This window comes from Petaurus breviceps, unplaced genomic scaffold, assembly GCF_028583685.1.
Source record: "Petaurus breviceps papuanus isolate PSGF00001 unplaced genomic scaffold, PetGlider_PUasm1.0 91133, whole genome shotgun sequence".
NCBI lineage: Eukaryota > Metazoa > Chordata > Mammalia > Diprotodontia > Petauridae > Petaurus > Petaurus breviceps.
In genome coordinates, this window is record NW_027187419.1 from 36,390,517 (window position 1) to 36,407,495 (window position 16,979).

The 16,979-nt window shown below is 38.0% G+C and overlaps 1 protein-coding gene across 1 annotated transcript; it reads right to left on the reverse strand.

Annotated features, from left to right (window-relative positions):
• Positions 1-15,074: 15,074 nt before the first annotated feature.
• Positions 15,075-16,004, reverse strand: LOC138155201 (putative olfactory receptor 8G3). The gene has a single exon (XM_069080278.1). It carries the CDS (start codon positions 16,002-16,004, stop codon positions 15,075-15,077), a length of 930 nt encoding a protein of 309 aa, XP_068936379.1.
• Positions 16,005-16,979: the final 975 nt, after the last annotated feature.

Below are 16,979 nucleotides of genomic sequence, written 5' to 3' on the forward strand. Positions count from 1 at the left end.
TATGCACTATCTTATCATGTCATCTCATTTCTCATATCATGTATCATATCATACATATCACAGCTATTATTTTAATTATATTATGTTATGTTTATGTTATATTCTACAGTTCATTGTACAATATAACATAATTATATTATATTGTATTATATTATTTACTACAGTTCATTTTTATCCCAACCTGCTCAGATGTTATCTGAAAGCTCATCTTCTTTTATATAATTCTTAGCAATTTAAAAAATTAAAACAACGTTCTTTTTCATTTCTTTTAGTTATCAAAATGTTTATCTGCAACAGTTCTACTATTTTATGATCCTTTAACTATTATAGATATTTTACTTTACATGAAAAGACTTTTCTACTATTTTCATCACTATCTGCATCATGTGGAGAGAGCTTTAAATAAATATAAAGGGCCTGTGTAAATGGGAATGTTTACACACACACACACACACACACACACACATAAAGTAATATCATCAAAAAGATGGAAACACAACCCCAGAGAATATGTTTTCTACTCTACAAATGTTCATGACAACAATGTTCTCTCTTTACCTTCACATCTTGGAATCCCTAACTTTGTTCAAGGCTCAGCTCAAACACTTCAAAATGGTCACTTTCCTTGTCCTCCTCAAGAAATGATTTTGTACCTCCTTATCTGGTACATGTTCCTCCCCCCCATTTTTTACTTCTGCCTTCATAACTCTGTTGCCTAACAAAATACTTGGTGCATAGCAGATACTCAATACATGTTTGTTGAATTAGATTGAATGAAATACATTTGGGGCACTTAGGTCAAGACAAAGCTTTAGAACTGGGACAAAATACCTTCTATTGGTCCAAGATAGAAGTAGATGTCTGTAAAAAGTTAAAGAATTATGCTTGAACTATGTTCAAAATAAGTATAAATATTATGAAACTTTCAGAACTTGTGACTCCGCAAGGATATAGAATATAAATAGCATCCTAGGGGTGATATATGAACACCTGATATATGCAAGCATATTCATCTAGGAACCAGAAAGCATTTATATTTGTTAAGGTATTGTGCAAGTGTGATCTGGTAAAAACTGGTATGATCCTAGCATTTACCACTCCCAATTTATTACTTACAACTAACAAATATGAAAAACAAAGAAATACACAATAAAAATGAGCTGGAAAAAAATTTCTACTCATCAAGTCAATACAAAATAAAAAACAGGAGCTGACAAAAATTCAAAATCTAAAAAAATTAAATAAAGAAACCACATTATGTTGATTGTTAAAAAAAAAAAAACCAAAATACATCAATGAAAACTTATCTTTAAAAAAATGTTTGAAATAAGGAGGAAGAGCCAGAGTCAAGATGGCAGAGTGAGTGTCAGCATTTTTACCCAGGTCACTTAACATACCTTCTCCACAACAATCTAGAAAATGTGTCATTCCAAATTCTGATTGAGAAAGTCAAGAAAAAGTCCCAGTGAGTCATTTGTTCTAGCCCAGGATAGCTTAGGAAGATAAAGAGTGTCTACAGACTTGTGGGAAAAGGACTGGCCAGGAGTACAGCACAGTATAGCAGTGGAAGCAATTTTGCTGTGGTGTGGAGAATTCCAGCCCCCAGGGATTATAAGAGCACTAAGAATGAACAACAGGGCTAAAAGCTCAAGGTCAGAAGGAAATCCCAAGCAATCCCAAGATTGTTCAGGGAATAAGAATTTGGAACATCTGGCAGGTATACCATCCATCATCCAGTTCTGGTTCACAGTTCTAGAGTGGAGAGGAGCAGTCATGGTTGCAAACAGAAGAGGTCCTAGCTAAGTACAGAAAAAGAGCAACTTTCAAATACTTAGCTATGTGTCTCTGAGCCCAAAGCAGAAGGGAACTCAGTTCTAACCTTTAACCCCACACATAAACCTGCAGTGGAACAACCAAGACAGGAAACCAACATCAAAGGGGTATCAAGAAATTCAGTCACTCTGAACTGGCAGAATGACCCAGTGGGGTAACAGGAAGTCAGTTCAGCAACACTTTTTGAAATGCAACCCCAATGATCCAATAGATGCAGACCTCAGTCAGAAACTTGTAGAATTTATTCTAGGAGGGAAGGGAACAAACCATTCCCCAAATCATACTACTTTGGAAGCATCAAAAATTTGTAGGCCCCTAAATTATTTTGAAAACAGTAGAACAATATAAAAATATAGAAACACAGGCCTGATATCCTTCTGGAAGTGAGTAGAAATCAATTCTAACATAAAATCCAAAGTTAAGAAGTTAGCTGGAAGAAAGAGGAAAAAAGAAAACATAATCCAGTCATAAAGAGCTACTCTGGTATCAGAGAAGCTCAATATATAAACATGAAAGAAGACAAGGATTTAAAAACATCTACAAGCAAAGTCTTAAAGAAAATTGAAAATTGGATACAAATCCAACAAGAATTGTTAAGAGTTAAATAAAGAAATGAAAAAGAACAATAAATAAATTTTAAAATAAATAACAGTAGAAAAATTGGGAAAAGACATAACTCTGCAAGAAACTCATGAAGAGGGATTTAATGGCTTTATTAAAAAAGGAACAAAGCATTACTGAAGAAAATAACTTCTTAAAAACTAGAACTGGCCATATGGAAGTTAATAACTTCATGACACGTCAGGAAGTAAATAAATAAAGTAAAAAGTCTGAAAAAATAAAAGTGTGAAATACTTCATAGAAAAAAAAAACTGACCTGGAAAATAGAGCAAAGAGAAAAGATTTAAGAATCATTGCATTGACAGGGTGGAACCAAGATGGAGGAGTAGAGAAAGCACTCAACTGAGTGCTCCCAATTTTCTCCTCTGAAAAAACCTTAAAATAATGCCTCAAATCAAATTATAAAGCAGCAGAGCCAACAAAAGGTCAGAATGAAATATTCTTTCAGCCCCAAACAACTCAGTTCAGAAAGAGAGATCTGTGACATGGGAAGTAGAGGCTTGCCTAAAGCTCATGTGGAGAAAAAACATCAGTGGTAGGACTAGGTGGTGGCAATAGAAGCAGCAGCAGTTTTGGGAGCTCCCACACCAGGGATAGTAAAGGGATCTGGAAACTGGTCAGAAAGAAAATACAAGGTACCTTCCTGCTAGCTCTGTATGCAAGATCAGATACTGTTTGGCAACTCATTGCCTATATCCCCTTCTGTATCATAATTCAAGGCCAAAGAGGAGCACTTTTGGTCAAAAGGGAGTGGAAGCTCTGGGAACAACATAATTTATTTCCCAAGGGAACAGAGGCCCTAAAATTATCTAAATTATCGATTATTATCTACTAAAATTATCTAAAATATCTATTGCAATCCTAAGAGATTGGGGGCCTTTCTTGTCATAAGGTTATTGTTGTTGTTCAGTGATGTCCTGATTCTTCATGACTCCATTCAACTGTTGTTCAGTCAATCGTCTGATTCTTCATGACCCCATTTGGGGGTCCATGCAAAGACCAGAATGCAAATCAGAAAAGCAATGAACAAATCTGTCCTCGGAGCACACCACCCTGGAAGCAATGAAATCTTCCAAATCCCCAGAAATAGCTCTGAAAACAGAAGTATGAAGAAGTCTAAAGCTTGAGACAGTACCTTTTCACCCCCATGTCCCCACCATACTGGGAACAGAAAGAACCATTAACATAAAGTTTCAAATAAAGAAGTAGACTGGGAAAGGAGCAAATAAGGAAAAAGGAATCTGACAATAAAAATCCACTATGGTGACAGGGAAGATCAAGACACAAACTCAAAAGACAATGAAGTCAAAACATCTATAAGCAAAGCCTCTAAAGAAAAAAAAATGTGACTTACACACAAGTTCAACAAGAAGAAAAGTTAGACAAATAAATGAAAGCAAAGGAAGAAAATTATGAATAGACAACAGCAGGGTAAAAGAGGCAAAAAAGGGGTAGTTAGGTTGTGCAGTGAATAGAGCACCGGCTCTCGAGTCAGGAGGATGTGAGTTCAAATCCAGCCTCAGATAGTTAACACTTACTAGCTGTGTGACCTTGGGCAAGTCACTTAACACCAATTACTGCATCCAGCACAGTTGGTGGGCTAGCGAGCTGTGAGGATAATAAGCCAGGGGTGTAATCAGTAGTCTATTTATTACAGGACCATTTCATACAAAGCCAAAGATGCAAGGAGCTCAGAATTTTTATGCCCCCCAAGAGAATGTAGACACCCCAAAAGAATGTAGACAATATAGAAAGATCCTACATCAAAGGAATGCAGATAATGTAGAAGGAGCTTCCCTTAATTCTGTTCACTATTTACCCTTGCTTAAGGTTAGTTACTTATTAGGATATTGTTCTAGGACCATATTCGGAGGCATAAACAAAAAAGATTACACGCGCTCTTGCTTATCTGCCCAGTAACCTTTGCAGGTAACTGTATAGGACAGGGGAATATACATTAGCGAGGTCAAGGGACCCCAAAGCATCCCCTACATAATACATCCTCCTGCTTGTCTGCCCTGTAACTTTTCAGATAATAATATAGGGAAGGAGAACATTTCATTAGCGAAGCCAAGAAACTTCTGAAAGTTCTCTACACCCAATTGCCCTGTCTTCCCCCCTCCCAAAAGACCAAAAAAAACAAAAAGAGGTACAAAAAATTAAAAAAGAAATAGTACCTTAAAAAACAGAATTATCCAAATGGAAAAAGAGCTCACTGAAGAAAATCATTCCTTAAAAAATAGAATTGGGCAAGTGGAAGATAATGATTCCATGAAACCAAGAAAGAATAAAACAAAGTAAAAAAATGAAAAATAGAAGAAAATGTTCACTGTCTCAGGAAAAAGGTACTAAATTAAATAAATAATATGAGAAATTACATTTTTTTTCTAAAATATTCTAATTTCTCCATAAAATAAAAAAATAAATATTTGTTTTTAAGTACAATGGTTTCAAAATGTCTAGAAAATGTCAATCTCTAGGAACAGACTTGTCAAATAATTAGTCTGGATCTCTGCTATTCATCAGAACATAAGCTGCGATGAAGCAACTACTGCCACTAAGGAAAATTAAATGAGTAGGAAGCCAATGGGAGTAACAGTTAAGAAAAAGAAAACTCCAATAACTCCTTTCCAAAAAAAATCTGGATCTCTGGTGAGGTGAAGCCCTATGGAAACTCTACTTATGTTTTTAATATGACTCTCCCATACAAAACAAATGAAAAAAAGCCATTTATATAATGTTGATGTCCATATCTGATGCCACTAGCAAGCATTTCTTCTCCTATTTCTGGAGAAGACCCTGAGAACAGAGGCATAATTAGAAACCATGCGTTATAACTTTGAACATCTCCCATGGAATGTCAGAGATTAAAATTTGTGTTCCAATTCCTTCCATATTGAAGAAAGACAAATTCTGTCCTTAGCATTTTAAGAACCCAACACATCAAGATCATTTGTCCTTGCAGCAGCTCTGTAGCTCAGTGAATAGAGCACTGACCCTGAAGTCAGGAGGACGTGGGTTCAAGTCCGACCTCAGACACTTAACACAAACATTAGCCATGTGACCTTGAGCAAGTCACTTAACTGCCTTCCAAAAAAAAAGGCAAAATAAAAAAAGATCATTTGTCCTACAGAGTACTGACAGTGAAGAACCTATACAACCCAAGACTGGATAGTGAATGTCTACTACTTCCTTCTAAAGGTTGATATGACTAACCTATGAGATTTCCACTATCCATTTACCTCTTTCCATCATCAACCTGATTTTGAGCTGTTTAAACGCATGGGTAGGAGGAGTTTGAGAAGCATGTAGAGACATTACCTATCAAGGTGACTTCAATTTCAATTCTCTATCCAGTAAGGGACTGAAATTCTACTTGTACGATAACTTTGTGAATTCAGAAGTCTCTCCTTTGTGTTCCTTCCTTGCCTCTGAAATGGAGACATGTCAATATTTTCCAAACAGAAAAGTCAAGCTTTTACTAGTGGCCAGCATGAGGAGCTCCTGAAATGTATGTAGAGTGTCAGAAATATGATTAAGAACTAGAAAAATAAGGGTAGGCTGAAAGACTAAAGAGAAGAGCTAGAAAAAGTCGTCCCTGTTCTAACTCTTCCCTTTCTAATCCTACCACTTCAGTGCTGTCAGTACCCAGGCCCTCTCCCCCAGTATACACATTCCTCTATGAGGGAAAGGCCATTGCGGCTCTTTCCAAGGGCTAGGTCTTAATGTTTCATAATACTTGTGGACCCAGGGCAACTGTTGCAAACTCTCTTCACAGTCTTGCTATCCAAGCTGCTTTGTAGTGCTGTTTCCACCCAAACTGCCACTATCCCAAGCATATTGCCACCACCCTGCTCTCTAGTGTTTTTAAGGATGTCCTGATTAACGTGCCTTAGCTCAAGTTATAGGCAGTGATTAGGCCAATATTTATCAGAGTACCTGGCACAGAGTAAAGGCTTAATAGAAATGCTTATTGATTAATTGATTGGATGGTCAAAGAAATACAAGGTTTGTACAGCAGAATCATGGGTTCCGTTGCAATTCTATAAGAGTGTGGGAACCTGGGAACTCTACCTCACCCCTTACACTGTAGTGGAAAACTGTTAGTTGGTCACATGTTTGGAGCTACAGGTTATTTGTGGAAAGAGGAACTGACCATGTAGTAAATGGAAAGAGATTCAGAATTACAAAGGCACAGCTTTAAAGTTTGGATGTTTTCAAGTAGAAGCTAAATTGCCTTTTTTCAGGGATATTATAGAGGGAACTTAGCCCAATCCAGAGGCTTTATGTCACCAAGGGAAACAAGGAAATATATTTTCTAACCCAAGGCACTGAAACCTACATAAAGCCTTGTCTTCAGTCCTGTTCGTAGAGAGGAAACTGAAGACACAGTATCACAGACCATCTAGTGATATCTTTCTCTAAGGCATGAGGAAACATATCTTTATGTTCTCTACCAAAGATGAATCTTCAGTTTTGAAACTTGGTGATACTATCCATTGGCAATATTTTAAAATTGACAATCTATCTTAAATATAAATAAGGACTATGAATTCTCCTGTGTTCTAATATCATGGGTGTGTTGGTAAAAGATTAATAGGACTTTCAGGCTAAGAAAAGATCCATCTTTCTAGGAAAATAAAAGCATGTAGTCATGGAGAATGGGCTTCAGTCAGAAATTTTGGGGTTTAAATTTTGCCCCTCACATATAATGCGTCTGTGACCAAGGACGAGTGAATCAATTTGAGTCTATTGCCTCATACTTAAAAGGGGAATAATACTTAACTAAAAAGGCAATTTTGTTTGTTGGTTGCTTATTTCACGTGTAATTTTATCAATCAAGAGAACTCCCAGTGAGAAAATTCCTCCTACTAATGTAGACTTGCAACTGTCAACTAGTCATCCTCTAAGACAGTTGTTGGGAACACTAAGAAATTAAGTTAACTAGGGTCACATAGCCAGCATGTGTTTTAGGTGACACTTTAACCTAGGTCTTTTTGACTGAGGTTGACTTTCTACCTACTGTGGCATGCTACTTCTAACTACAATATATGTAAAGTGTCACACAAATGTCAGCTTTTACATTCCTTGATTTTTACTTACAACATGAAGGTGACATTTACTGAATCTATATAGGCAAAGGTTTTTACTTTGCTCATTTCTGTTGTTGGCTCCACGATTCACGTGGGTTTCATGTACACAGTGTTGCTTTGCAAAGCCAATGTCATCAACCATTACTTCTATGATCTCCTTCCCCTCCTGAGCCTGTCCTATTCCAGCACCTATGTAAATGAACTTTTGGTCTTATAATTAAGTGCATTTAACATCCTCACCCCAACTCTGACTATCCTTAGCTGCTACATCTTCATCATCACCAGTATCCTTCACATCCAGTCCCCTGAGGGTAGGTTCAAGGCCTTTACCACCTGTAGCTCCCATATTGCCACCATTGCTCTTGCTTTTGGCTCTGCCATGGTTGTGTACCTGCAGGCATCATCGGTTTACTCCATGACCCAGGGTAAAGTGTCCTCTGTGTTTTATATTATAATCTTACCCATGTTAAACCCTCTGATCTATGGCCAAAGGAATAAAGATGTCAAATTTTCCCTCAAGAAAACATATGAGAGAATAAGGTTCTCATAAATAAGAGAGTCATAGACTAACGCTGTGAACTAGTATGTGTAATTTTGCATTTCTCTTTCTCAGGTCCTTGGTCTAAAAGATAGGGATAACTGCCTAATCTACTCCAAGAGGTTCATGTGAGAACCAAATAACATAATTGTATATAAAATCACTATGGTAAATACAATGTCTTATGGAAATAAGAGGCAGATATATTGGAATGGTTGCAATCTAGAATGCATACAAGTAAATAAATATGAACAACATGCAAGTCATTTAAATAATATGCAATCATTAATTTTAAAGAGGGAAAGAATGTGAATAAATGTGGGATGAGAAAAGGTTCATATCTGAAGTGGCACCTGAACTGAACAATGAAATAAGGATTTTTTGATACGGAAGTAGAGACAGAGTACACACTAAACATGGAAGACCAGTTAGGCAAAGGCACAGAATTGAGGGATAGAATGTTACAATGGGGAACAGCTAGACTGTCAGTTTGACTGGAAGAGAGGTGGCAATAAGGTGGGGGGAATTTAAATAATGTTGGACTGGAAGATTAGGATCAGATTACTGAAGCTTTAAATGCCAGGCTGAGGTATTTGTATTTTATTCTAGATACAATAAAGAATCTGAAGTTTTTGAGTAGGTGCAAGACATGGTCAGATAAGTTTTTATACATGTGCAAGAATGTAGAAGAATTGTGCCAGCACACTTGGCCTACATTTTAGTCAAGCCCAAGTCTCTCTCTTTTAAAAATATTTATTTATTTTAGTTTTCAACATTCATTTTTATGAGATTTTAAGTTCCAAGTTTTCTTCCCTCTCCCCAAGACAGCAAACAATTTGATATAGGCTATCTATGAACAATCATGAAAACATATTTCCACATGAATCATGTTGTGAAAGAAGAATTAGAACAAAAAGAAAAAAACACAAGAAAGAAAAAACAAAAACAAAAGTATGAAAATGGTATGATTTGATGTCCATTCAGACTCCACAATTTTTTCTCTGGAGGTGGATAACATTTTTCATCATGAGTTTTTTGGAATTGTCTTAGATCCCTATATGAAGGAGAAGCGTTAAGTCTGTCAAAGTTGGTTGTTACACAATGTTGCTATTACTGTGTAAAATGTTCTCTTGGTTCACTTCATTCAGTACCACTTCATGTAAGTCTTTGCAGGCTTTTCTAAAATTCACCTGCTCATCATTTCTTAAAGCACAATAGTATTCCGTTATATTCATATACCACAACTTGGTCAATCACTCCCCAATTGATGGACATCCTCTCAATCTCTAATTCTTTGCCACCACAATAAGAAAAGCCTGAGTTTCTTTAAGGGATGTAAGAGTGTGCCGCATTTGAAGGTTGAAAGAGGCAAATACAAAGAGTATAAAGTGAAAAGTGAGGCAAATAAACTATTTCATATCCAGAAAGGAGTGTGAGACTTATGCTGCTATTGCTGTTGTTGTTCAGTTCTTTCAGTCCTGTCTGACTCTTCCTGAGGTTTTGAATAATAGAATTGCTGTTTAAAAGGTCAGCAAGAAAATTAACTGGCCCCAGAACACAGACTGACTCTGGGAAATATAACTGGCAGGTTGTTATAAATTAAGGTAGGGTCCCTCATCTAGGGAACTCAGCTCTGAATCAAGAATTGTCAAGTCTGAGTTGAGTCTGAAACTCGATTTTCCTGATTCCTGCCTTGGATGTGACAAACCTCAGGGATAGGTCCCCAAGGAAGTCAAAGAGGACAGGCTTCTACAAACCCTAGGCTAACATTCTTCATCCTTAATGAAGGAGTATTATAACACTTGAGCTGAACAGTATACTATAGCACTTCAGTGGAAAGGACCAACCCAGCAGTGGAATTATCTTCTTAGCCTAGCCCAGGGACAGTTATGTCCAAAGACCAAGTGACTTGCCTGGCTAAGTCTGGCAGTGGCCATGACCAGCTGTTATGGGAATGTAAATTTTTAAGATCTTCGCTGCCCCTAGGTTAAGTGCACCTGGAGCCTGTGGTGGGAGGCTTGTTTTTCAGGAACGCCCACACCTTGGTGCTTTGTGATTGGGCTGTGGGTCAAGAGGATTGTTACATTCTCTGAGCCAGGAGAAGGCTATATAATCCTTGATGTGAGACTTTGTTTTGGGGCTCACTTTGAGAAGTGTTGTGTGATTTAACCAGATGAGACTCTGGGCATCCATTGAGAGCCCCCTGGCTTTGAAAACCCAGACATTCATCCTTCCCTCTCTGATAACTGTGATTTGGCATGGATGTAATGGTTGGACAGTTTGGAAGTCTGTCTGTTTGATCTGTTTCTCTGTCTTGTAACTTCAGTCTGTATACTCTGAAGTTTGGGGTGCTGAACTTTGTCCCCTGAACTAGGTAAACAATATATGTTTGATTGATTAAAGTAAGCTTGTTAACCCATTTTGAGTTGCTTTCCTTTAGAAAAACAGATCTAAGAACCTGTATTGGCAGCCACCCTCCCACTGGGGATGCTGGGGTGATTGCTACTACACCAGCCAGAGGATACCATAGCAACCAAGGAATGCTTGGCCCAACTAGTAGCAGATCAACCAACCCACAAGAGGTATTATGTCTTGGGAGAACCTGATTTAGCTGAGTCACAAATCCAAATGAGCTGCCATGACCTGAGAGAAGCCAACCAAGCTCAGAAATTAACCATCACCAATCCACAAACTTCAGTAAAGTCCATGAAGATTCTTTTGAGAGAAAAAGGACATCAAGGTCCCACAGTTCCAGAGCCATGGATTTGGCTTGCCTATATGTGCTCTCTACGTGTATGTCTTACTACCATTGCACCTTAAATTCATGCTCACTTATCCCAATGGGGACTGTGAGGTATTTGCAGGAGAGGGTGTTTAGGTGAATATTTTGTAATTATGCTTCCTGTTATGCTATCTGAGTAGATGCCTTTGCTAAGAATTGATTCTACTGGCTTTTTAACTGCTGTAAGCTTTTGAGCTACAGTTTTAAGCACACATTTAAGCTTTAATCTCCCGTGATGTCTTTTTTTTAAACTTTTTTTTTTTTAAGCAATCGGGGTTAAGTAACTTGCTCAAGATTACATGGCCAGTTATTTCTGGGTGTGGTGCTGAGTATCTGAGCCCGGATTTGATCCAGGTCATCCCAACACTGGAGCCGGTGCTCTTACTCGCTGAGCCACCTGGCCACCCCTAAGCGATTGGGGTTAAGTAACTTGCTCAAGGTTACACAGCCAGGTGTTTCTGGGTGGGTGCTAAATATCTGAGCCCGGGATTCAATCTCCAGGTCTTCTCAACACTGGAGCTGGTGCTCTTACTTGCTGTGCTACCTGGCCACCCCTTTTTTTACATTTTATACAATACTTTCTTAAGTCTAGATATCAAAAAAAGCAGTGAATTGGTTTGCTGAATTTTGAGGTGTAAATACTCACCCTAAGAATTTAACAATGGACTTAGAGTTGTAATAAGTTGACTTCTGCATGTTGCTAATTAGCTGGGACCTTTTAGTGCAAATATGTCAATCACTTCAGAGCCCTAGGACCCCCAACCTGTTCTGACTAGCAATTTCTAAATACCTCCTACCCCCAAGGTAAACTCCTGGGAATATTTGCTGAGACCAGCAGTCTCTAACTACCCCTGTCCCTGGACAAAGATAGCTCCAAAGATACTTTTGCAACTCCTTTCTTCCTGCAGTGCAGCTATTCTGTTGACCCTACAGGTGACTTGGCTTAGGGTCAGGCCAGAGGTCTGCCTCTGTTGCTTAGAAGCAGCCTAAACCGATCCTGTTTTTTTTCCCCCAGGTAGGTGTTATCACCCTGCAATAAATAACTCTTGACCCACCTGCCATTCTATCTATCTACCTGGTCGCCCCTTTTGAGTACATATAAGCTCTCTTTGTAACTTCCCTCACTGAACTTCTCTGCGTAAGACAGTCCATTGTTCAAGATTACAATTCTTTGACCCTTGTTAATCTGAGTTTTTATATAAGCTTGACAAACACAAGCTGAGAAAGCGAGACCAGAGGCAGTACTACAGAAATACAAACTGGGCAACTAGGTCTATAATAAACCCTAAGATTTCTCACCTACATAGTTGGTGGAGGACAAGAGACAGATTAAACATTCCAGAAACACAGCCCTCCAAAAACATAATGGCTCACAATATAGTGAATCTGTTGGGACTCTCCTCTCATTCCCACAACTACTAAATATCACTGTGTCTTCCTTACCCAGCATCTCAAAGGAAGGAAAAAAACCCCAGCAACCCTCAATATCTTTGGCCCCTCATCAGGACTGGAAATTGAAAGGGGCAAGTGAAACAGAGAAGAAAAATGCAAGAGGGGAATGTCAGAGATAGAACATTAATTGATATCACTTTAGATTTTTTTTTATATCACCCCCAGACTTATCTGACAATCATTTATTGTTGCTTAGTCATTTTTCAGTTGTGTCTGACTCTTCACGACCCCATTTGGGGTTTTCTTGGCAAAGATATTGGAGTGACTGACCATTTCCTTCTCCAGCTCCTTTTACAGATGAGGACACTGAGCTCAAAAGGGTTAAGTGATTTGCCCAGGGTCACACAGCTAGTAAGTGACTAAGGCTAGATTGAGCTGAGGAAGATGTCTTCCTGACCCCAGGCCTGATACTCTATACTGTGCCAATCATTAAAGATCAATTAACTCTAGTATTAAAGATAAAAACAAAAATTGCCCATGATGTCTATGATGAAAATTTTTATCTTGTTGTATAAACCTAACGTAATTAACTAAAACTTTTTAAAATTAGGAGAACCTTAATTTATGTCACTTAACATTATGGTGATATAGAGCATGATTGTATCATTGGAGCTCTTGTGCCTTATCCATTTCTTATTACAGTTTCACAATTTTTGAGATTTCATTTTCTTCTTCATTGCTCATGGCCGTTTCTCACAATCCCCTTTCCCGTGAGAAAGACGGTGATAGTATAATCATATCCCTTATATCTCTTTTACAGATATGAAAACTAAGGCTCAGAGATATTAACTTGCCTAAAGTAATATAACAGTTAAATGACAGAAGTGGGACTCAATGCCAGGTTTCATGGCTCTTAAATCCAGTACATTCTCCACCCCTTCATTCTGAATCAGTAAGGCTTGTTATTCTTCAGGGAAATGTTTGCCTGGTTACATAATTACACATTACATAATTTTACATAATAATTACCTAATTACGTTACATAATTTTACAATGGAAAAAATATATTAAAATTATTTCCTCTAGGAACATTACATTTTTTTATTGAGGAATGATAATGTTGATTGAAAATTTTGTCTCCATATACTTATGTACTTAAGTGTAGAAAAAGATATTTTCAGACAACATGACAATTGGGTAACCCCTATGATCCCTAATTACATGATCTTGGTTTTAGAAAAATCATACTCTGTACTTTTGAAAGAAGGATGAGAAAGTAAAATGTGGGGACATATTATTCTCATTATCCATACCCAGAAGATTCAATTGTCTTTAGAAACCTGATGATGTATATGATAATTTAAGGTGATAGGGAATGAGACAGCAAAAAGAGATATGTAAAGAACATTCTCTGTCACAAAATGTCTATTATCATCCCTATCATACCATCTTCTACTACATACTTGTATTCTACAAACTCAGATAGTATTATGTAAAGTAATATAAGACTGAATCAGACAGGAAACAAATTCTTTTTTTTTTAAAGCAATTGGGGTTAAGTAACTTGCTCAAGGTTACATGGCCAGTTATTTCTGGGTGTGGTGCTAAGTATCAGAGCCCAGATTCGATCCCAGGTCATCCTGACTCTGGGGCTGATGCTCTTACTTACTGTGCTACCTGGCCACCCCAATAAATTCTGATAAACAAAAAAAGACAGCACTATATCTTTCCCACAGTCATCTTAAACTGAGGATGTTCAAACATGAACTCATTATATTTCTCCCCAAGCTTTCCCCACTTCCAAATTTTCCTGTTACTATCCACAATGCCACCATCCTCCCAGTTCCCCAAATTAACAGGCAGTGTTACCCATGATTCTTAATTTTCTCCCACCCTCATACCTAATCTGTTTCCACTGTGGGTCAATTTTACCTTGGTAACATGTGCTCCCTTCTCTCTTCTGATACTGCCACCCTCACTGGTATAGGCCCTCATCATCTCACACCTGTACTATTGAAATAACTTGCTGGTTGTTCTCCCTTACATAAGTCTTTCCCCATTTTAGTTATCCTTCTTTTAGTTATCAAAGTGATTTTCCTAAACTACAGGTCTTATCATCTCAACCTGCCCCCGCTTAAGAAAGTTCAATGGCTCCCTATCACCTATAGGTTAAAATTCAAAATCTTCTTTTTGATGTTGAAAGCCTTTTATAACCTATCCTCTTCCCCCTTCTAGCCTTCTTATACTTTACACCTCCCGCATAGTCTTCAGTTCAATGAGCCTGGTCTCTTCACTGTCTTTTTGGACAAGACATTCCAACTCTTGGCTCTAGGCATTTTCACTGACTGTCCCCCATGCCTGGAATCCTCTTCTTCCTCCTCTCCAGGAATCTCAAGGAATATTGGATTCCTTCAAATCTCAGCTGAAATCTAATCTTATATGAAAAGCCTTTCCCAATCACTCTTAATTCTAGTGTTTATTTACAGTTTATAAGCTATGTATACCTTATTTGTATATAGTTGTTAGCATATTGTTTCCATCATTAGACTGGGAGCTCTTTGAACCAAGGATTCTCTTTTACCTTTTTTTAGTATTCCCAATGCTTATCAAGGTTCTTGGCACTTAGTAGATGGTTAATAGATGTTTATTAATTAGCTAACTGAAGATGGGTTCACCATCACAGTAGCTATATCAATAACTTTAAAGTGACCAAAGATGTCAGGCCTGAAAGTATTACGGAAAACAAAATTTTTCTTCCACTAAGCTTTTTATGAAGAGTTCAGGCAATTTGCCCAATACCACAGCACAAGTCTTCTCATGAAAATCCTTTTTTCTCAAGGGTTTTTATCAGTGCAATTTTAACATCTTTATTCCTTAGACTGTAAATGAGGGGGTTCAGGAGGGGCAATATATTAGTATAAAATACAGAGGACACTTTTCGTTGGTCCATGGAGTTGACTGAAGATGGCTGCAAGTATATGAACATGGCAGAGCCATAACTAAGAATAACAGCAACAATATGGGAGGAGCAAGTGGTAACGGCTTTGTACCTACCCTCAGTGGGATGGATATGGAGGATGCTGTTGATGATAAAGATGTAAAAGCTAAGGATGCTCAGGGTTGGGACAAGTATATTAAATGCACTGAAACATAAAATCAGTGTTTCATTGATACTGGAGCAAGAGAAGCTCAGGAGTGGAAAGAGATCACAGAAGTAATGATTGACCACATTGGCCTTGCAGAACAACAGTCTCTGCATGGAGCCTGTGTGCATAGTAGTACTAATAATGACCAGAAAGTACACCCCCATTACAAGAAAAGAGAAAACTTGATAGGACATTATGACATTGTATAGCAAGGGACTGCAAATGGCAACATACCTATCATATGTCATTGCTGCCAACATGTGGCATTCAGCAATACCAAACATGTGAAAGAAACAGAGCTGAATCATGCACTCTGGGTAAGAGATGGTGTTTGTCTCTGACAAGAAGCTAATCAGCATTCTGGGTGTGATGACAGAAGAATGACAAAGATCAATGAAGGACAAGTTGCTAATTAAATAGTACATCGGAGTGTGAAGATGTGAATTCAGAACAATTAATAGGATCAAGCCCAAATTCCTCACTGCACTGGCTACACAAATCACTAAGAAGAGAATGAAGAGAGGGAGCCAGACTTCCTGCTTGTGAGTTAACGTGGCAAGAATAAATCCGGCCACTGTGGAATGATTTTTTGCAGTCATGCTCTTCGGGAGTCAGAACTGTCTGTGGATAGAAATAGGGGGATAAATATATAATACATGCAGGATAAATCTCCTCACCCCCACAGAATTAATCATGAATAAGGGATGATTTTATTGAAGGGCTGGTGAGCTTTTGAGTTCTGATTTCTCCCAAACACAAGGAAGGAGCAGGAATTGACTGAGTATATTTTATCCAAGAAGGCTTAAGGATGTTTCTGTAATAACTCAGCAGTACGACACAGCTGCCCTGACTGTCCTGAGATGTTAGTAAAGTTTACTACGATGCTTGCTTTGCTGAAATCTGGTTATTTGGGATTGTTAGTTCTTCATCCTCTCAATGAAGTCAGCTGCTCTAGAGACCATCCCTCGCACAGGTCTATAAACTTCTCATTCATACTTTCACAAACCAAATACCATATACTTTCCACTGGAAATACCTTTCATGCTGTCTTTACTTTCACTCTGAAGGCTGTATCAGGTCTCCTATATATAGTCTTAAAGTGAGCAAAGGAGAAATTCTTCCTTTATTTTCAAGGCCAGATGAATTTGGGGGGACCTCCTGTGACCCTATAACATTACCCTGCCATCATAAGTAAAATTCCCCATATTTGAGTCAGATAATTTTTTTCTAGAAGGCCCTCATAACTGTTTTTATTATTATTTATTTGTTATTATGCTTCAAAGCATATCATATAAACATATTAGTATGGATGGGTTTATGGAGTTGGCTAATTTTCACCTAATGAAAAGTAGAATCCTAAGGGATGAAGATACAGGACAAAAAAATAATTTAATACTCAAGAAGGGTCAGGAAAAGTTTGGCACATGCTACACTGCCCAGAAAGAAGTGTTCAAGGTAGATACTCATGAGTGGGGAGCAGTGTGACAGGCTCAGAAAGCCAAGGTGGGATAAAATCCTTTGGCTCCTAAAACAGCGGATAAGGTGCTACTGAAACTCAGGAGGACAGATACTGA